The following is a 23,886-nucleotide window of genomic DNA, read 5'->3' as shown; positions in this document are numbered from 1 at the left end:
ACCTATCTAGTGCTAGTCGTTTCATTTTGGTGTACCCCCTACATCGTACATCCCCAACAATTTTTTTTACATATTCCAAATGTGTGCCTGCACAATTTTTTCCTTCTATCTGACCCTCTAATATTAAAGCGACTATTCCAGGATGCCTTAATATGTGGCCTATAAGGTCTGTCTCTTCTTTTAACTGTGCTTTTCCAAATGCTTCTTTCTTCATCAATTTGCCGCAACACCTCTTCATTTGTCACTTTATCCACCCACTTGATTTTTAACATTCTCCTATAGCACCACTTTTCAAAAGCTTATGATCTTTTCTTCTCATCAAGTTTTACTTCCATATAAAGCAATGCTCCAAACATATTACTTTCAAAAATCCTTTCCTGACATTTAAATTAATTTTTGATGTAAACAAATTATATTTTTGACTGAAAGCTTGTTTCGCCTGTGCTATTTGGCATTTTATATCACTCCTGCTTCGTCCATCTTTAGTAATTCTACTTCCCAAATAACAAAATTCTTCTACCTCCATAATCTTTTCTCTTTCTGTTTTCACATTCAGCGGTCCATCTTCATTGTTTCTACTACATTTCATTACTTTCGTTTTGTTCTTGTTTATTTTCATGCGGTAGTTATTGCATAGGACTTCATCCATGCCGTTCATTGTTCCTTCTAAATCCTTTTTACTCTTAGCTAGAATTACTATATTATCAGCATATCGTAGCATCTTTATCTTCTCACGTTGTACTGTTACTCTGGAACTAAATTGTTCTTTAACATCATAACTGCTACTTCTATATAATGACTAAAAAACAACGGGGATAAGGAGTATCCTAGTCGGACTCCCTTTCTTATTACGGCTTCTTTCTTATGTTCTTCAATTATTACTGTTGCTATTTGGTTCCTGTAAATGTTAGTGATTGTTCTTCTATCTCTATATTTGAACCCTAATTTTTTTAAAATGCTTTAACATTTTATTCCAGTCTACGTTATCGAATTACCTTTTCTAGGTCTATAAATGCCAAGTATATTGGTTTGGTTTTCTTTAATCTTCCTTCTACTATTAATCTGAAGCCTAAAACTGCTTTCCTTGTCCCTACACTTTTTCTGAAACCAAATTGGTCTTCTCCTAATACTTCTTCCACTCTCTTCTCAATTCTTTTGTACAGAAAGAATTCTGTACAAATCTTAACTAGAAAGTTAAGATTTTTGATGCATGGCTAGTTAAGCTAATTTGTCTGTATTCTTCTCATTTATCTGCTCCTGCTTTCTTTGGTATCACAACTATTACACTAAATTAAATTCAGATCTCAGTATTGTTTCTCTCTCCTTTCATCCTCTTAGACTTCCTCATCTTCCTTTATAACACCATTTTCTAATTAATTTCCTCCGTATAACTCTTTAGTATATTCCACCCACCTATCGACTTTGCCTTTCGTATTATAAATCGGTGTACAATCTTTGTTTAACACATTAGTAGATTTTAATTTATGTACCCCAAAATTTTCCTTAACTTCCTGCATGCTCCATCTATTTAACCAATGTTCATTTCTCTTTCCACTTCTGAACATTTTTCTTTAATCCACTCTTCTTTCACTAGTTTGCACTTCCTGTTTATAGTATTTCTTAATTGTCTATAGTTCCTTTTACTTCTTTCATCACTAGCATTCTTATATTTTCTACGTTCATCCATCCGCTGCAATATATCGTCTGAAATCCAAGGTTTTCTACCTGTTCTCTTTGTTCTGCCTAAGTTTGCTTCTGCTGATTTAAGAAACATTCTCCCATTCTTCTTCTACATTTTCTACTTTATCTTTTTTACTCGGACCTCTTGCAATGTCCTCCTCAAAAATCTTCTTTACCTCCTCTTCATCAAGCTTCTCTAAATTTTGATTTTATCCTTATTACAATGATTTTATTGCTAAGCATTTTGAAATACTTTACTCTCTTCCCTATCTTCTTGTTCATTACAAAACCTACTCCGGCCTGCCCTTTATTTGAAGCTGAGTTAATTATTCTAAAATCACCTGACCAAAAGTCGTTTTCCTCTTCCCACCAAACCTCGCTAATTCCTATTACATCTACATTTATCCACTCCACTCTCCTCCCTATCTTCTTGTTCATCACGAAACCTACTCCTGCCTGCCCATTATTTGACGCTGAGTTAATTACTCTAAAATTACCTGTCCAAAAGTCACCTTCCTCTTCCCACCGAACCTCACTAATTCCTACTATATCCACCTTCATCCTACCCATTTTCCTTTTTAAATTTTCTAACCTACCAACCTTTTTTTAGACATCTAACATTGCTCCAGCTCATGTTATTTTTTAATTTTCTGGTGACCCCTTCCTTAGTAGTCCCCACCCAGAGATCCAAACAGGGGGACTGACTAGTTTACCTCTGGAATATTTTACCAAGGAAGACGCCTCCATCGTTGCTATATAAAAATGCAGAGAGCTACATTTTCTTGGAAAAAAAGCAGCTGTAGTTTTCCATTGCTTTCTGCTGCGTAGTACTCAGAGGACTGAGTGATGCTGATATGGCTGTTTGTCGTCCTGACCTACGCCCTTAACAACTACTGAAAGAGCTGCTGCCCTTTTTCAGGAATCATTCCTTAGTCTGACTCTCAACAGATTCTGATATGGTTGCACCTTCGGTTCAGCTACTCTGTATCACTGAGTACTCAAACTTCCTCACTAACAGCAAGGTCTCATGAATGTAGAGTATACATTTTATAAAATACCTAAAGTTATTTAAATTAATAATGGAACGTGTTGTGGTAGTCTGCAACTATAGCTCCAAAACATATAAATAAAGTGGAAATAGTTTTTCCTATTACTGGGGATACCCAGGGTTTTCTACTCACCCAATCGAGTATTTGGGAAAATCGAAAAGGAATTTAAAAGAGTAGAGGCAGTTTCAAATTGTTTTTGAATTAATATCAAATTATCCTGAACTATAACATATTGGAAAAGATTTAGATGTGGCAGATTTTCGAAGTGCTGCTAAAACTGGTTTAAATAATGCATGTAAGTAACTGACACTTTAAAATATTACAAGAAGGCACATTTTTGTAAAGTGAAATAAAAGTCAAACAAAAGTTTTAATTAGAGAAGTCTCTTATAAGGCAGATGCATGTGTTTACTGGTTACTTTTTAAAAAGAATGCTAGTAAATTTAACTTAAATCCAGTAATTGTAGAAAAAATAAGAGATTGTACCCATAATATTACAAAACGTGGAAGAAAGCCTCTTTTGACTGCACATTTCGGTCCTAAATGGAAATCTTTAAGCAGATTTACAATTTTTATATCCTGATAACACTAAAAAAGTCGAAGTTTGTGTGAACAGGTGGAAGATACGTGTGAATTTATTTTGAAATGATATTATTTTAAAAACTTAGTTTCTTTCATTATTTTTGTTGATAAATGTTACAGTAGGCATAATGTAACAATCAAAATATTTTTTTACTTTTTAATTATTTTCATCTTGTAGTTTTTCTTTAGTTTATCTTAACAATAAAAATGATTCTGCTTCATTACTGACAGATTTTCAACTTCATTATTGACAATATTATTGTTTTTTGCATCAGAACTCACCAGTTCCAATACAGTAATTGTCAAAACTAACTTGTTCCAAATTTAATTCAGAAATATATTCTTTACAGAGAAAACTGACCATTTTAATTACAGAATTGAACATGGTTGTGGTATATTTTAAAGTGAAACAGTTTATTGCACTTTTTATATTGTATCTAGATAACAAATTTCTACCTAAGAATTACTGATGATGCTAATTTAATTTAACAAGCCGTGTGGAAATTGTGTTAAAAATTTTATAGAAATAAAAACAGAGAAAAAGTAAGTATAGTGATTGAAATGTTGCACCAAAAAGGCTTACAGAATATTAGAAAAGATGAAAAATACTGCTACTACAAAACAGCTGAGTTTGGTTGTAACCACACTGTGGCACATCAGTGGTGATTGGATGAATCAGTTTTTTGGACTTTTTACAATTTTTCATTTTTTCATCAACCAATTGTTGATGCACACATCCTCCCCCTCTAGGGGTGCATGAAACTGATTTAAGACAGAAGGGTAATTTAAGAAGGATTTAATTTTTAATTTTATTTAAAGACTGATTTAAGAAGGATAGGTTTATCAGTAGTACCACATTTGTTATGGAGGTTTGTGTTAATGGTGTCTTATGAATATTGTACAACCATTGTCTTTCGTTAGTTTATATATAGGAAGATTTAGTAGATATTAGATTATAATAATAGTTAATTTTTACAAAACTGTCATGTTGTGTGGTATATTCAGCCTATCAGAGTAATGATAGACAATGGTAGCAACTGTAAAAAAAACAGTGGTAATTAAAAGTGTTTTACTCAAAATCTCTCATAAAATTGTGTATTAGTCATTGCAGATTTCTTAATTCCCCAACTAGATCACAGGACAAGGCAAAATATGTGCCATATGTGTGCTTTTTTTTCATTTTTTTACATTGATGAATTTATTTATTTATTCATTGATGAATTTATTTATGAAAGTTCATATTAATATCAGAAAGGTATATGAGCTCAAAAACTGCAAAAAAATAAATTAACCTGTGATTAGACGTATGAATTTAGGCCTATGCAGTCAACATGAAAAGATAATTTTGATAGGCACTTTATTATTACTTCATATGATATCTCAGAAGATAGTACCAAGCTATTAATTTAAACTAATATTAATACTTTGCAAATGTTTTCAATTATTTTATTAAAAGCAAAAAAATACTTTTTTTTTAAAGATGTTTTCATTAAAGATGTTTCATATGGGGTATGCCAGGATGGAAGTAGGTGAAAATTTCACAGGTAGAATAAACTTTATACTTTCAGTCATCTGACTGAAAGTCAGATAACTTCACTAACTTTCTTTATACTTAATCTTTTAATATATGTTACGTTAGTGGTGGTCACTACAGGGGCTAAGAAAGAATTTTTTTTTAATCGATTAACATTATGGTAATTGTGAACTTTTCCAGTTTTACATCATAGATGCCAGAAGCTTCAAGTAGGCATTTTACTTAATTCTTAATATTGTGTTTTTATTCTAAACTGTTGTTCAACAATTCTAAATTATTTTATTTTGATGAATTTGCTTTCTAGACAGAAATAAAATGAAAATGTGAACTTAAATCTCATAATTTAAAAATATGTCAAATAAATTTTTTTGGTGTTTTGTTAAAACTAGATATATTTTACAGCATTGGAACTGGTAGCAGTGACCTGTTTTCTAGTTGTTACTCCTCTATGGGCAGTTCACTTGGAGGTTTATTCGATAAACAGCAGACTCAGCAACAGCAGCCACATATTGATACGCATAATAGGCCATTTGTAAGTACTGTTTAGATTAAAGAATTTTAAGTAAAAAGAAAATAATGTATGAATTTTCCTTTACATTAAGAAATGCACATGCTATTTATGAAGCATTTCTTCAAAATGTAATATATTATTTCAAGATCTCAGATTTTGTTATAAAAATACGAAGTGCAGTTTGTCACAAAATTCTTTGCATGGAACCAAGTTTTTGGTTTTTTTTTCCAGGATGGTCTTCATGAAACCATCATGAAGAAGCTTATTAGAGTAAACTCTAATAAATTTGACAGGGCCATGGTATTTCTATTATAGAAAGATTTTGTTAAGAGGGATGTCTTAATATACTTTATTTTTAAAGTTAAAAATTTTTTCAAGTTGCATACTGTTGTTTTTACGGGAAATATGCTAATGTCTAAGAAAATAAATAAAATTAGGTTAAATTAAAAATATGTGTAAAACTGTAGGATTGTAAACCAGGTTATTTGCAGAGAAACATTTTATAAACGGATATTGAACACTAAACACTTTTTAATTTATATACAATATTTAAAAAATGGCTAAAGTTTAATTTTAAGATTTTTAACATTGCTTTCTTAAAAACCATAATTTGCTTAAAAAAATCATTAAACGCTTTTTAATTGCCTTCATTTACTGTACTTTTCTTATATCAGTATTGTACAGTATAGTTATCTAAATATTATCTTCATTGGTTTCACTTTCTCTGTGGATACTTTGCGCAGTTGAATGTCAGTATGATTTTCATCTTTACTCAAATCTTTTTCACTACCCAATTCGACATCATTGCCATCTAAATATTCATATTCAGAGTCACTTTCAGCACCAAATTCTCTGTTCCAACTCTCATTTTCCAAAATATGTTTGAGTTCTTCTAGGGATAATTTCTTTTTAACATTAAATCATTGTCTGTTTGACTGAGACGGACCTGGGATTTCACAATCAGCCATTATGAAAATAACGGAAAAACCTTGGGACCACAAATAATTTTGTAACTAAGTATTCAACTAACACACTACATAAAGGTTAACAGCTGAACTGAAAGGCCAGCATAAGCAAAATGCCTTCCAAATGATGTATGCATAGGCCGACAGTCCTTGATATAACTGCCTAGTAGCACCATTGGCAGCTGTGGCACTCAACATGTTAAATGTTTAATTCATTCGCTGATAACAGATTGTCGCGTTCAATATCTTCAGAAACTTTTTCTGCTTAGTGAAGACTGGCATGTCAAACAAGGATTTTATTGTTTCAACTATAGCAGGTCCCAAACCTTTTGAAAAATGCAGATGGCATGATACAGGCTAAATGTGAAAGAAGCAAAGGAATCTGTACTAAGCTCTTGACTTGTTGGTTTGTCCTTGTTAAATAAGAGATAAGAAAGTTATAAAATTCTTAGAAGAAGGAACAAAGCTTTTACAGTCTATTGTAATTTGTTTCTATCCAGAGTTCAGATATTTTTCCATAACCTCAAAAAATGGTCAAGCCCATTGATTAAAAAATATTTGTGGATACATATTTTTCCGATGTAGGAAAATGTTTACTTTTTATTTCAAATAATCAAGTGTCTAAAATCATTGATGTAGGAATTGTAAAGGGACCAAATCTTTCATTACAGAGAGATTTTTCTTAAGATTATAAAGCGAATTTATGCATTTATGCACATTATACATGTGCACACGTGTACACACACTTTTTTCCACTACTCACGGTTGCTTTTGTAGTTCTAATTTTTCCTCACTGTGTTAATTATATTCATGGATTGTTTAGATTAATGTTTACATTAATCATTGGTTGTTCTGAACTTTTTTGTACACAGGCTGAGGAAATTTTTAGGTAATTTTCTTTTCCAAAGCAATTTATTCATTAGTGTGCAGGAAGAAAGGCAAATAATATGAAAAATAAGGTAAAAGAGAGCGGTAAGCTTTTTGTTTTATTACCGATTGAGTATTTGAGAAATTAAATTTTGTATTAAATGATTGTATTTTATAATAAATTATTTTCATATGTCTATATTAACATTAATAACCCATGGTCTTAGTTTCCTGTAATCAGGGCTACGTTGTTAACAAGACTTCATTCGTCATTATCCATATTGTAAGAATACAGTGTCATAGGAATGTTGAGGTTTTTTGCAGCAATTTGTTATAAGTTCAAGAGAAGAGAAAGTGAGGACAGGGAACAGGTAGATTTAAATCTGGAATTTTTTATTTTTACCTTTTTCCTCTTTGTGGTTGTGCACAAATTACAGTACCATATTGTTACCCAGGATGTAAAGTAAAGGTAGTTTTCGTAGTGAGACTACAGACTATATTAAGCAGATTCCATGAAGATGTAAGTCATATTTTAAGCTTGAAATGATTAGCAAAACAATATATACATTGTATAATACTTAAATATTTGTTGTGTTGTTTTTGCTCTATGAGTAATGTTTTTTTTGTTTTATACATTCAGGTTCTTTCATTTTATTTTGTTCAGTGTTTTAAAAGTGCATTATTATATATTTTTCTATATAAAACTCTTTTGTTTGAAATCACAGTCTTTTGTCAAAACTGATATTTTTAAGTAGATAGATGATGTGAAAGTATCAGTTTATCTGAATAAGAGTTTTTTTATTATCTCTCATCTTTCATATTATTTTGTTTTCATATCCATTTCAACTATTGGACATTTTGCTGTGTTCAATTCTTCACATCTTGAGTCATAAACCTTGTCTTTATGACTTTACCTGATAACTAGTATTCATATGTAATTGTAATGTGTTCTGATTATAGATAGTAACTAGAGCCTTATCAAGGTTGTGACTGATTAACTAATGAGTATACATGAATCTTGTCTATCGCTTAGCCACATCTCAGTTCTTGAACTTGATGTTTGGTAATGTTATTTTGTTAGACCAAGGGAAAAGCAATTCAAGGAAGATCATTATTTTATTAATGTGTTATGTTGTATTAAATTTTCATTGAATTATATCATTTTTTCATTTTTAGGACTTGGGTACTTATAATCTTAACTTTTTGAATATTGATACATCATTGGGATCATCGCAGAATTTACATTCGAGCACATCATTTCCACCAGTAAGTATTCAAATTGATAAGTATAATTATTGTGTTCTGAATTTTCATAAAAATTCAAGATGTGGTTACAGTAAATTTTTGTACTATTAAACTTGATTAGTCATTAATATTTCATTTGAAGAAAAAAAATGTAATGTATACATTTATTATGTTTTTTTTTTTTTTTGAGAGAAATCTCATTAAAAATGATTTTAACCTGGTGAATTATCAATGTTGCAGTATTTATTTATTATTATGAAAAATATTTTTCAGTTTTTCAAAACAATTATCTTTATTGCAAATATTCTATATAGTTGGGATAAAACAGCATGATAGAAAGGATGAGAAAAAAATATTGTTTCAGGAGAATTTTTTTAAAACTCTCATATTTCTCATGTTTATTACTTGTATAGTAAGTACAAGGAACATTAAATAATTAACAAGACAAATTGATGTAGAGAAAAATTGATTTTTCAACATAGTCTAGAGCAACATGTAGACACTTGTCTCGCTGTTCTGTGAGCTTTCTGATTCCTGCAGTCTTTACCTTATTGTTTGAACCATTTGTGTACTGCTTTTTTTACCACTTTGTTGTCATCAAACTTCTTTCCGTGTAAAATGTCTTTGAGCAGGTCAAACAAATGAATACCGGACAGGGTGAGAGGTCTGGGCTGTAAGGAGGATGTGGCAACACCTTCCAACCCAACTTGAGCATTTCTCCTGTTCTCTGAGCAACGTGGGGGTTTGTCATACAAGAGAATCACACCTTTTGAGAGAGCACCCTGATGTTTTTGCATTATCACAGGTCTCACTTTCTATAGGAGCATGTTAGAATAGTACTCACTGTTCATGATATATGTTCTTCTTTTGTCACTAAAAATTGGGCCTTGTGAGTCCTTTCTTTTCCTGTTTAGCTTCCGGTAACTACCGTTTAGATAATTCTTCAGAGGATGAGTGAGGATGATATGTATGAGTGTAAATGAAGTGTAGTCTTGTACATCCTCAGTTCGACCATTCCTGAGATGTGTGGTTAATTGAAACCCAACCACCAAAGAACACCGGTATCCACGATCTAGTATTCAAATCCATGTAAAAATAACTGGCTTTACTAGGACTTGAACGCTGTAACTCTCATCTTCCAAATCAGCTGATTTGGGAAGACGCATTAACCACTAGACCAACCCGGTGGGTTACCTTGTGAGTCCCAGAAGACCTTCAACATCACTTTACCTACCAGCTGACGTGTGAGTTTTGAAATTATTTTTGGTGAGTGAATCCGTATGTTACTCAAAACTTTGTTGTTTGGTTTTGGGTTCAAAATGGTGTATCTACTTTTTATCACAGGTTATTATACGACCTAAAAAGCCATCTTCTGTTTCAAACCATTCTTTGAGCTCAGAACAAATGTGAATCTGGGTGTTTATGAGCTTGGTGGAGTCAACTGTCTTGGAATCCATCTCGAAACATTTTGCGATAGCCAGCATGTATGAATGATTGAATGCATGGTTGACTAATATTATACAAACTAACAATCTGGGAAATTTTGACTTACCTGTCTTCACAAATAAGATCATTATGTGATTTTGCAGTACGGTAGTTGAAACTTCAATTGGTCTTCCAGAGCAGTAGATTTCAGTCACGCTTGTTGTTCTGTCTGAATTAAACTGTTCCACCTACTTATACATGATACTGCATTTCAAACACTTTTCACCATACTGTTTCAACATTCTTGAGTAAATTTCTGTCAGTTTCATACCTTCTGATAGCAAAAATTTTATCACTGAACATTGCTCTTTTGGTGTACATGTTTCAAGCAGAGCTGACATTCTAAAATCAACAAAAGAGGTTATGTTTAGATTAATTATGATCGAATAGCTGATTAAATATGTTCTCAAGGTTGCCAACCCGATTCTCAAAAAGTCTTATTGTCATTGAATGAACTATTTTTCCTCTACATCAGTTTGTCTCGTCGTTAATAATTGAACATCCCTTGTATATCACTAATATAGATTTATTATTTAAATAATGATATAAATAATATTGATAATAATCTTAGTTCTAATATCGAACAGGTTGTTTTTAAAACTTTGTGTAAATAATACATTTTATGTTGTTTCAATAAACATCAGTGTAATCTTGTGTAAATTATTGGGAGGATTATCAAAAGAAAACATGTCTGTAGTTTCGGATACCTTAAGAATAATTACAAAATGTTGTTTATAGATTTAAATGCAATGTATATATATATATATATATATATATAGTTATAATTATTAATTAACATAATAATTATATGCATATTTGTTATTCATTCTGTCAGTTGATTCAATTACAACATAAGTTAAAAATTAATAAAAGATTGCATTATGCATGTTGTAAAATGTTCTTTAAAAATAAACATAATAAAAAAAGAATGACTTTTTAATAGACATCATTTTATTAATGATTCTGACAATGGTAATTGTTTATTTTTGCCAGGTAGATTATTTTCTAAATAAAAAATGATATATTTTACAATCTCAAAGGTTTGTTTCTTTTATTGCAGTACACCATATCAGATTACTTAAGTATATGATCCAATCTTTGATACTTTCCATTGCTATAAACTCACCTGCCAAGGCCTAGCTGTTATTATCATTTTTTAAGTTTGTAGTTATAGTGCTAGGCATATAATTCTAAACTTTTCTACTTTATTTTGTGCTTAGAGTAACAGACTTCTCTATCATTACTTACTAATAAACTTCTTTGTTACTAATTGTAATTTATTCTATCTATTTATACAAATTATCTTTACTGATATATTTTCTAGTCCACCAGTCAAAGCATTTAACCTATTGATGATGAATGTAATTCAAAGAACTAATGGTAAACCTGTCTATTGTTTAGTGTTATCCATATTGTTTAGAGGTATCTGTTCTCTAAGATGTTATTGTACTTAATTTCAATAACAAATCTCTTCTGTACTTGCTTCAGTAACAAAATCAAATTTTGTGTAATTCATGCTATTACAAGATAGAAATTCCAATTGGACTTATTATGTTTATCTGTTTACGTTATATCTTATGGTTAGGGAATGAAGTAAATAGAGAATTGTTTAAAACAGTGACATACTCAAGAGGGGGAGGTTCCTAGCCTGCTAATTGGCTAAAAAAAGATAATTTTTTGATCTGTATAATTCCGACAAGGAGAAAAAATTGAGAATCTACTATCTAAAGGAATTGCAGAAAAAATTTTGCAGTTTCTTTGGATTATCCACCGGGTCAACCTAGTGGTGAATTTGTCATCGCAAATCAGCTGATTTTGAAGTCGAGAGTTTTAAGGTTCAAATCCTAATAAAGGCAGTTACTTTATATCGATTTTATACTAGATTGTGGATACTGGGTGTTCTTTGGTGGTCGGGTCTCAGTTAACCACACATCTCAGGAATAGTTGACCTGAGACTGTACAGGACTATACTTCATTTACATTCATATATATCATACTCTGAAGTAATACCTTAATGGTGGTTCCGGAAGCTGAACAGAAAAAAGAAAAAAGACCCTTTGGATTGTAGATTATTGTGTTCATTGAATTCTCTTTTTTAATATTAAAGTGTTAGTGGAAGAAATTTCAATTTTGTCTTTGATCTATTTGGACTGAAGGTAACAAAGATTACAAAATTTTGAGTCCTTAAACTGCTTTATTTTGGTACCTTCATATTCTCTTTGAACAGTCATAATTGTTAATATACAAAATAGTGTAATATTTTTCTAAACATTTGCTGCAATTATTGTAAAAACTTTTTAGGGATAACAAACAGAGAAATAGCTATATGATGCGTTTAATTAGATTTTGTTATTTGTTGGAAATTGATAAGTAAATAAATATAAATTACTTAAGGTAAGAAAGTGAGATATAAGATAGGGTCTTAGCCAGATGGTATTATATCAATATACCAGTGAGTAGATTATTCTCCCTTATAATCCAATACTTTACTTTTTCCTTTATTTCTTCCAGTTTTTTGGTTTTGTGGTTGCCAGTTTTGATTCTTTTTGCTGAGGATCTTGTGATAGAGCTGGTGCATCCTTGGTGTTAAAGTGATAGGAGGGGGATGCCTGTGGACTGAGTATGGGACTATGTTCCCTGGTTTATGTAAGCCTGATGACTGAAGTGCCTGTTGGGTAAAGCTGGACTTTCTATCTTTTCTTTCAATTTAAAAAAAAAAAGTTTTTTGCTTTTTCCTGGTATAATCAAATTTATAGTGGATGGTATAGTGTTAATCTTCAGTCTTTAGCAGTCATTTTCATTTAATTAGCATTTATTCTAAGCAGGATCTTATGTGAAGTTAATTTTAATGTAATAATTTACAAAAGTATACATTCAGGATAAATAGTTAGGGTTATTCATTCTCTAAATTTATTTTTTATTAAATATAATGTTGCATAGGTTTTGCTGAGTCAACTTTTTTGTAAACTTGAGGAAAATTTGGTTTAATTAAAATTTGAACTTGAGTGTACTTACAGTTCTGAAGTTTCTATGTATAATTTTTGTTACATAGCTTCTTTCTTTCCTCAAGTCAAGAGAGCTTGACTTTTGAAATGGAAGTTTGCTTATAATTTAATTCATGATGTCCAAGCAAAAAGCAGATTGTATCTCCACTTTGCCTGATGAATTTAATTATTGGAAACTGAAGAAGCAAATCCTCTTTACAGCCAATTTATTTTTAAATTGATAACTTCTGATAATAAAATGAATAATTTACAGAGTGATTATGATAATTTATATAAAACTTTTATTACACATGCACATTTTTTAATGTTGTAGGCATTTAGACAAAGCAATGACATAAAGGAGCCAGAAACAAATTCATATGTAAACGGATCTTCCACATCATCATCTTTTTTTTCACACTCTTCAGCTGACATGGATTCCGGTATGTGTTATATTTTTTCGTAAAAAATATTTTAATTTATCTCTTATGGAAGAACTTTGGGTGTTAATGTAGTAGGCTATCTTTCGCTGCAGTTAATTCTTAGATGGTACTACTGAAATATGCTCTATTGAAATAAGAAAATAAATTAAATTATAAACTTAACCTACACTCATTCACTCGCTAGTCAAGGTTAGCAAGCAAAGCGAGCATATGTTAAATTTGGTTAGATTATATTTATAATTTTATCTATTTTCTTATTTCAATATAGCGTTTCAGTGGACCATCTAAGAACTAACTACAGCAGTAGATCACCTACTACATTAATACCAAACTTTGTAAACAATGTTTAAGTTGTATTAGTTGTGATTTGTATCCAGAAGGCAACTTAATTTTGATAAAAAAAGGAAATTAAAAATATTCTCAGTAAAGTAAAATATACACCATAAGAGCTTCTCTACCTCATTTCATAGAATTCAGTTGCGTATAGCACATTATCATTATTGAACTGTTTACTGACTAGAAACTAGCTAATGAAAGAGAAACTGATAAACACTGTGTAAATAGGTTATGGTTTACAGCTGATCTGTTTCTATGTAGCATTAGGTTCGAAAATGATTTGTTTTTGTCATTGGTAGAATAATATCGAAAGATCTTATTTGTGTAAGGTTTGTTTTTCATAGCAAGAAAAATGGATACTTCAAGAGAAGTTTTTTCTATTGACTTGTACATGACATCATAGTGTTACAACATAATAGAATCAAGTGTAGTAGATGACAGTACCAGGCACATTCATTGTTCCTGCCAAGTAGTGAAAGCACAGCTTGGTGTAACAAAAATTTAGATAACGGGAAGCAGACATGTAGTATCTCTAAACATAGAGTTGTAGAGTTATGTTAAACAGTTACTAAAACTAATTGGAGGACAAGCTAACACTCAAAAACAGTTAATAAAATATTTATTTAAAATCTGATTAGACCATTTTGATTGAAACAATTGCATCAGTAGATACAAGTTTATAAACATAATATATATAAATAAATGTGTAGTTAACTTGTTCTAACAAAACACATGATTCCAAGGAAGTTAACGTTGGGAATGTTTCATGTAAAACAAACATGTCTTAGATGAAAATTAAATTTTTTTGGTTTGATATATTTTCTATATTTTATTACCGCATATTCATTTTTTACCTACTTTTAATTAAAACCTTGGTTATTATGTATAAAAAAAAAGTTTGCAAGTAGGTTGGATATATTCATTTGCTATGACCAAGGTGGTTCATTATAGAGTGTTTTTGTTTTTATTGGTACTGGTAGCGATCATAACGTTTGGAATGCTGTTTTTGCTATAGTAGCATTTCATAACCATTTTTATTATATTAAAATTGATGGTTGTTCAGTTTTAATACTAGCACCATCTTAAAAAAAAATCTACTTTGGCTCTTAGCAAATGTAGGAAATTTTTTTTGCACTGAACTATGTGATTTTACAACATTATTTTGGTATATGTGTAATTTGATAACCTCAATTAACAATAAGATGGAAAGGATTGTTAAGGGAAAATTTTCCTTAGAACAGCTTTAGAATTTTATCGTCATGTTAGAGTAGTGTATAATTGCTCCACAATGAAACTGATGCAGACAAAAATAACTTTGTTCTGCATATCATGCTTATAAGAAGTGATTGTGCTCTTTATTAACAGGCAACTGATATTCCTTCTCCTCTTTCCATTTTAATAGAAATTGTGGTCACTTCTACAGATATCAGATATCCCACCTGATATGGTTCATTATATCTGCTCGATGGAGGCAATAGGTGTTTATTATCATGTTTTGTTTCCTCCTTATTTGATGGTAAACAAACTAGCTAACTGTCTCCTTCTTATTTCATAAAAGCATAAAAATTTCTTATTTCAGTTGATGAGTTCACCAGCTGATTTTTACGTTGATAAATGTAACTCTTTAATAAATATAAATAATATATTATTAATGATTCTAATAACAAACACATAATATCTGATATAAAATGTAAAGGATATCCTATGTAAATATGTACAAAATAAACATATATTCAATAGACTAATGATGAATTTATTTAAAGATATAAATGATCCAGTGCCGTAAAGTTCAGAATAATGAAAGGTGCATTAAGGCATAATTATTCAAAACATTTTTTTTGGTCGTCCAGGCTGGATAATGTGAAGTTTATTTTTGTTGTGGCATTCTTCAATTCAAAGAAAATTAAGGTTATATTTTACAAATCTTCAAGGGAAAATTTTCCTTAGAACAGCTTTAGAATTTTATCGTCATGTTAGAGTAGTGTATAATTGCTCCACAATGAAACTGATGCAGACAAAAATAACTTTGTTCTGCATATCATGCTTATAAGAAGTGATTGTGCTCTTTATTAACAGGCAACTGATATTCCTTCTCCTCTTTCCATTTTAATAGAAATTGTGGTCACTTCTACAGATATCAGATATCCCACCTGATATGGTTCATTATATCTGCTCGATGGAGGCAATAGGTGTTTATTATCATGTTTTGTTTCCTCCTTATTTGATGGTAAACAAACTAGCTAACTGTCTCCTTCTTATTTCATAAAAGCATAAAAATTTCTTATTTCAGTTGATGAGTTCACCAGCTGATTTTTACGTTGATAAATGTAACTCTTTAATAAATATAAATAATATATTATTAATGATTCTAATAACAAACACATAATATCTGATATAAAATGTAAAGGATATCCTATGTAAATATGTACAAAATAAACATATATTCAATAGACTAATGATGAATTTATTTAAAGATATAAATGATCCAGTGCCGTAAAGTTCAGAATAATGAAAGGTGCATTAAGGCATAATTATTCAAAACATTTTTTTTGGTCGTCCAGGCTGGATAATGTGAAGTTTATTTTTGTTGTGGCATTCTTCAATTCAAAGAAAATTAAGGTTATATTTTACAAATCTTCAATATGTTAATTTATGGTTAATCATAAAAGGATTTATTCAAGTTGTCAACTATTCAAATGGAAATCAACGTACAACTTATTTTTTTATTACCATTAAGTAATTTCATTTAATTATTTCTTATTTAATCCATATTTTATTTTTAACATTGTTAATTAAGATTACTAATTTTATAATGAACAAAGAACAGTTAATAAGACAGAGAGGATTAATTAAATCCTGTATAACAAGATTCGGTACATTCATTGAAAAATATAATGTCTCTCAAGTTGATAGTCATGTCCTACGAATTAAACTAAGAAACCTTCTTGAATTGCAAGCCAAACGCGATTCCATTCAAACGTAACTTGAAATTGAAGATGAGGATATTTGTTTAGATTGTGTACAAGTTGAAGTTGATTTATGCAGTTTTGAATGCAAGTTGCAATATTTGATAGAAAATATCAAGCAAATGGTAATTAATCAAGAAGTCAATTTAGTTACAGCAACTAAGCAAACACAACTATAATCAATTAATTTACCATTTTTAGAAGGTAATGTTCTTGAGTGGTGACATTATTATAGTTTATTTAGCGATTTAGTACATAATAAAAACGATTTAAGTAATTTACAAAGATTGCACTATCTACATTCTTCCTTGAAGGATGAAGCCTTAGCTATTTTTAAATATCTACCAATCACAAATGAAAATTGCATAATTGCACTAGACAATTAAAAAGGCATTTTGATAATAAGTATTTAACTGCATCTCATAATGCAATTTGTATTTTAAAACTAAATTCTATAAATGGATTGATTATCTTTGGATAATTTACCCAAATTTATTATCGTATCTTCATATGTGAATGTGCTTGAATCACTGCATATTCCAATCTATATGTATGAATTTATTGTTCAGTTGTTAACATCAAAATTAGATTATTATACCTCCAGATTATGGAAGGAGAAACTTTCAGATCAAAGGTTTCCCACTTTTAAAGATTTCATAGAATTCCTTGAATATAGAAGACCGATGCTTGAATATATTAATGAAAGTCGCTCAAACCATCAAGACATCTTAAGAAATAACCCCAAGGGACAACAACACTACAACAGAACTAAATCTTATACTTAAGTTTTTAACATAAATGTTAACAAGCAGTATAAAGCAAATAATTTTAGCTGTTATTCAAAATTTAATTATAAGCAATTTTAATTCTAATCATTATTTACATTGTTGTAAGGAATTTAAAAATTTTTCTGTTGATGAACAGAAAGAATTTCTGGAACATAACAATTGTTGTTTTAATTGTTTAAGTAAGGGTCATTCTGTTGACGAATGTTGTTCTAGTAATGTATGTGAGATTTGTTCTCAGAAACATAATATTCTTATTCATATAAATAATAGTAATTCTTAATTAAAAGACAATTAAGTCTGAGAATAATAATCATTCATCATTTAAATTGCAGTCAAACAAAAACATAATTTTATCTACTGCCGTATGCGTTACCAATGATGTACATTGTAATATTACATATTTGAGCTCTATGATTAATTTTTATTATTACTCATTATTATTATTTTAAATACAAACCAGAGTGTGAATGTAATTTGAAAATATGTATAGATTCAATAATTCAACTATAAGCGATGTGTTCACTGTTTAATATTCTTGTTACATTGTATAAAATGTATTTGTAATTATATTGTTATAAGTTTATAGAGATTACAAAGTAAAGATTGTTTCTATTATTTTCATGTTATTAGCTGTAACCATTGTTTGTTAACATACAGCATCATAGATTATATTTATTATCTATTCATCTTTTCATTGTATGTTACGTGTTTACAATTGTATTGTCATAAAACCTATTGAGATTACAAAATTTATTTATATTATTTCATGTAATGTAATAATATATTCATATTAATATTACTTCATATTAATAATATATTCCTTATTAAGGAAAAATCCTTGGATTTTTGACAGGCAGTTATGTTCAGTATCATGTTTTATTTCCTCCTTGTTTGATGATAAAGAAACTAACTGTCTCTTCTTATTTCATAAAAGCATATAAATTTCTTATTTCAGTTGACGGGTTCACCAGCTAATTTTTATTATATTATCTTTTTTACTGCATTGTTAAATAACTTAACTCTTAATAAATATAAACGATATATTATTAATGAATCTAATAATAAGCACATAATGAATTAACATGTATACTATTTAAACATAATATAAAATGTTATAAAATGTAAAGGATATCCTATGTAAATATATTATAATCAATATAAACATGTGTTAAACTATTTACAAAATAAACATATATTCAGTAGACTAACAATGAATTTATTTAAAGATATAAATGATTCAGCATCATAAAGTTCAGAAGTTCATAAAGTTCATCATAATGAAAGGTGCATTAAGGCATAGTTATTCAAACAATACAAACTGATCACCTTCTCCAGTAAGCATGGCATGGAATTCTTGTGATTTGTGGGAATGGCTATGCCATTTTTGGATGTAAAATTTGTTTCTCATTTCAAACAAATTAATTACTTAATTTTGGTTATGTTAATTTTGGAGTAATGTTGATTTAATCTATCATTTAAAAAAAGAATGTTTAAAGTTTTTTTTATAAATTATGTCAAATGTCATATTACTATTGATCAGGTGTTTTATTCTGTAAAATTAATCAGTTCTAGTCATTTATTTTCAAGATCTTGCATTTTGGGTGACTTTTATTGATTCAGGGTCCATAGAAGGTATGCTTCTTGTTGGTGTATTGATTGAAGCTGTTCCTTGCTATACTTCCAGATTGCCATTCTGTGTTATCAGTCTGAATTCGTGACATGTTTAGATATAACTGGTTCAGTCAGGCCTCTTAACTATTTTACCTCTGAACCAGGAGAGAAAGGAAGGCGCACCCTTTCCTGTGCTATGAATGTTTTACTATATTTTCATCTTACACAATCTTGTGAACAGTTGGCAAGTCTTTTTATATATTTCTATTGTACTTTATTAGAAATCATAGGGCTATTATATTACTTCATCAATTGTATTTAATTAACATTTCAATGTCTTTTTGTTAAACATCTTTTTATAGAAGTTATTTATTTTCTCAGAAGTACAGTTAGTATGTATTTTTGTGTGTCATATCTTTTGTGACATTCAAATGTTCTGTTTATGCAATTTATAATTTATACCAATATATTGTACTGTATGAATCAATAGTTTATTTTGTTTGTAATGTCATGGCTTTTAAGTAATAATTTGTTTTTAAATTACTGTTTAATGTTAGATCTTTAAGAATTATTTTTTTGGTGATTTTAATATTATTGAAATAATGCATCCTTTTTTTGCATAATTGAATCATAAAACAGTGATGGGAATAATACAGAAATCCAATCTGTAATCAACAGGTTGGAAATTGATGTGTTAATGTAATGTGTATCTTATAATGAGAGTACCTGTTGTTTTATTATTAGTTTCCTTTGTAATATTATAATATAATAAAACATTATTATATTTCCTTTATTTTTTGCTTTGTAATTATTGTTAAACATTAATATTGTATGTTTATTATTTATAAAAAGAATAGTTAAACTGTAATTAATTATTTTGTTGTTTGATTTTTCAGCATCAATTCATATTTTTCTAATAATTAATTTTGTTTTGTTGATTTTTTTATAATTGTTTCAGTATCATCAGTACCTGTTCCACCTATTGTATATGACAGTGAATTGCCAAATGAACAGCAGATGTATAATTATTTGCAACGCTTGGATGTTGATAAGAAAGTCAACTTGAGTTTGAATACTTTATTAATGTCTAGCAATTTGGCTAGTGAATCGCCTAACAAGGTATTTATGGTTATAATATTTATTGCAGGCTTCCTTATTGGGTCAGTTCATTTGAACTGACCCAAGGGTGGTTGCTTGACCAATTAAAAAAAAATTGACTTACCCACTTGTTTCCTTCGTGCTTCAGGACCTTAAAACTACTTTTTTAAATTTTTTATTTAATTAGTTTACCTGTGGCGGCCATTTGTGTTACAATGCGCACACCTATTTTTGTGATTCTAAGGGTTTACGGAAGAAATTATAACCAGAAAAGTATTAGTCCTGGAAGGATGAAACAAAGCAATTTATTCATATTTTCTCAAAGTAAAAGATTGGTATAGTGGTACCATACACTGTTTTATGTGAAATTAATTGAAAATAATATAAAAATTTAACTGATTTTTAAATTTGCAATTATAATATTATTAAATAAAACATTATTTAATAAACACTTCCAAACACAGAATGAAATTTGAGCATATTGCAACATGAATTTTTTCCTGATGACTGTAAATGATTCAAGCGCCTGTTATAACATGAACACTGCAGTTGAATGGTTCAAACTTTGAGCACTTATTTAACAAGTCAAAATGGTATCACTTTTAACAGGTTTTTCATGATTTTTGAGAGGTTATAATTTTTTTATTAGTACAATACACAAAAACTTTCTTATTGGCCATAATCATCTAAAGTTGTGAAAATTGTGATTTTTTTATACCAGCCCCATCTGAGTTATTTGAAACCAAAATTTGAATTAAAAAAAAATTTCAAAAATTCATAAATATTTAGGGGTAAGTATATCACCATTAATATATGTATACTAACATATACATATATATGAAAAAATAATTCAAAATATGTTTGTCATCCCTGCCAATAAAAAAATTACCAATAAACTTTATTGGTAATTTTCTCATAGAAAGAAGAGAGATAGGTAAATAAATCACCAGACCAATCTTTTACCTTGAGAAAAAATATGATTCAATTGGTTTGTTTCATCCTTCCAGGACCAACAGTTTTTTAGTTATGATTTTTTCTGTAAACCCTTACAATCACAAAAATAGGTCTACGCACCATAACAAAAATGGCCGCCACAGGTAAACTGCTTAAATGAAAAATGTTAAAAGTAGTTTTAAGGTCCTGGGACATGTAGGAAAAAGTGGGTAAGGTTCAATTTTTTTTTAATTGGTCAAGTAACCAGTTTATTTTTTTTTGGGATTCTTCAAATGGATTGACCCTGTCCCTATTGTAACTTTTGCCAATTAAAAAAAAAAATATTTAATACAATCAATATTTCTTCCATAGTAATTTGTTTTTGAAGTCTTTTGTAGGGATATGGTTATATTTAGTTTAAATCCATTTTGATAATTATAGATTAGATGAGTAAGTATATTCTCCTTTTGCCTTATTAATCTTTTATGAGGTAGTTATTAATTTTAAATCATGTGTCTTTTCATAACTAATTGTTAGTTATTATTAATGTGGAGCTGTTGTTGCATTCACCTTTTCCTTCCACTTATCCCATTCTGTAGCCATATATACTTTTAAGTACTTTCCTTGTAAACTCATGTACCACATATCAATTCCTTTTAGTTTTGGTTTCAACTCAATTTTCTTGGCATTTTTATGACCATCATTATTAATCCCTGTGTTTCTTAATGGGTATTTTCTTGTTGAATTTGTATAAGTAACAATAATAGCAGTTAAGGATGTCATTATAGTTACAATAAAATGAATGAATGTAATTAACTAATTTTGTACCATTATAGTGTAATATATTTTTAAGTTTATTTACGCATTTGATAGATTTGTTTTAATTATCTACATATTAATTTTTTTATCTTTTCACGGGATAAGTTGTGTTCTTTCAACGTTCTGTATAAAGAGCCAAGTAATGCAGACACATTCTATAATTCAAGAAGAGTATCACAATTTTATTTTACTTTTATTGTGTTTGTTTATGGTGTAAAGTCAAAGTATTTATTTATTCTTTTTACCTTTAAACAGATTGTGTTGTCCTAATTAGCAATGATAGCCTATATGTACAAGTTTAGATTCAAATTTATTTATTAATTTAGTTAATATCATTGTAGTATTGTCTCATCTTAAGCGACAGCCAAATTTTCTGGCTTTTGACACAGTCCTTATGAATCCTTGTTTTTTAAGGTATGAGGACTGTCCGCGTTATACTGCACCTGCAGGTTTTTGTACCAAACATTTACTGGACCTTCTGAATGTTGATGCACCTTCTATTTTTCCAATATATCCGTGTTCATATCCTCTATGGAGAATCAATCTTATAAATTTTATGTTTGATCTCACAATATATAATAAAGAAACAACTCTGCCTATTTTCTTCCAGCAAATGTTTCACTATATTCTCTCAAGGACAAACACAGATGCAATATAGTATACACGGATGGATTGAAACGAACGATACCATTGGATGCGCATTTATTGTTAATGATGCATTATTATATTGTTAATATTAATAATTATATTATTAATATATATATTGTTAATGACTACTTGCTAAAGACTCATGCAGTTAAGCTATATAAAACTCACTCTTTGTGCAAAGTGGCAGTAGGACTGGATGGCTACAGTATATAACAAAATCCGGCACATTAAAGGTTCTGTGTTGTCATGGGACTCTACATACAGGAAACTTCATTGTGTGGAAGTGGTCCTCTACCAATTGCGGATAGGACATACAAAAGGTACTCATAGGTATCTGATGTCGGCAGTAAATACACCAGTATGGATACGTTGCAACTGCCGCTTCACTGTGCGCCACATGTTTGTGGACTGCATATGTTATGTGGCCTTGCATCATAAATTTAAATTGCCCAGGAATTTTTTGTTTTGGACCATGTGTTTTTGTTTCTCCGAAGTTTTAATATTTTACATACTTTTTAATAGTGTTTTTAATTTTGTTTACAGTAGTTGTATGTTTTTGTGTTTAAAATTTTATTTTGTTTTTGTTTTTTTAATATTTTAGTTTGATTTTAAATTTCTTCTTTAAGTTTTTATTTTCTTTTAATTTTTCTTCTATTAAATTTTATATTTTATATTCATATTTTTGTTTTCCGGGTGATGATAACACAAAAATGTTTTAGCCCCTCCCCACCAAAAAAAATGACCATGAGTTTTGAATCCAGTATTGAAGTTTATTTTATTATACTGCATTGTATGTGATTTATGTTCAATAAAGACACTTGAATTATTATTAACAATTTGAATATAAAGCATATGCATTTCACATATTTATATATATATATATATATATATATATATATATAAAATGGAAAAAAATGTTAATAGTATTGCTATATAAGTCAGTTTCTTGTTGGTTAATTTAAATGTTAATTTTTATTTTTTAAAGACCCACTGTTATTATTTTAATTCACTTTGATTTTCATTTTCGTTCCAAATCCATGTCACTGGAAGTTTGTTTCTCCTTTTTTCTCTGCATATTGACAGCTTTAAAAATTTTTTCAATGATGAAGTTTTATTAAAGATGCAGATTTTATTTTCATTTATTTTTGAATTTTGTATTTGTGAATTTAATTTATTGCTAGTTTACTACTAGTTTGTAATATTCAATGTACTTATGCTGAAGAATAAAAGTACTACTTTTTAAGCATTGTTTATTTGAAAAAATAATTTAAGCTTATTCTCAAGTACTGAAGTCTTAAATAGATTTTATTACTTTTTAATAATGTAATGTCTTAATTTACTAA

General features: G+C 29.2%; 1 protein-coding gene across 1 annotated transcript in view; it reads left to right on the top strand.

Moving 5' to 3' along the window:
* The window catches only part of LOC142324459 (uncharacterized), a 48,539-nt gene that overhangs the window by 7,800 nt on the left and 16,853 nt on the right, over nucleotides 1-23,886 (top strand). The window contains exons 4-7 of the mRNA XM_075365288.1: nucleotides 5,247-5,376; nucleotides 8,364-8,453; nucleotides 13,236-13,344; nucleotides 20,004-20,164. Coding sequence (XP_075221403.1) covers nucleotides 5,247-5,376; nucleotides 8,364-8,453; nucleotides 13,236-13,344; nucleotides 20,004-20,164 — 490 coding nt within the window. The remainder of the gene's footprint in view (nucleotides 1-5,246; nucleotides 5,377-8,363; nucleotides 8,454-13,235; nucleotides 13,345-20,003; nucleotides 20,165-23,886) is intronic.

Source organism: Lycorma delicatula, chromosome 5 (assembly GCF_047948215.1).
Source record: "Lycorma delicatula isolate Av1 chromosome 5, ASM4794821v1, whole genome shotgun sequence".
In the NCBI taxonomy this organism is placed as follows: Eukaryota; Metazoa; Arthropoda; class Insecta; order Hemiptera; family Fulgoridae; genus Lycorma; species Lycorma delicatula.
Note: the sequence above shows the minus strand (reverse complement) of the source record. Positions and strands in the feature narration are given on the sequence as shown.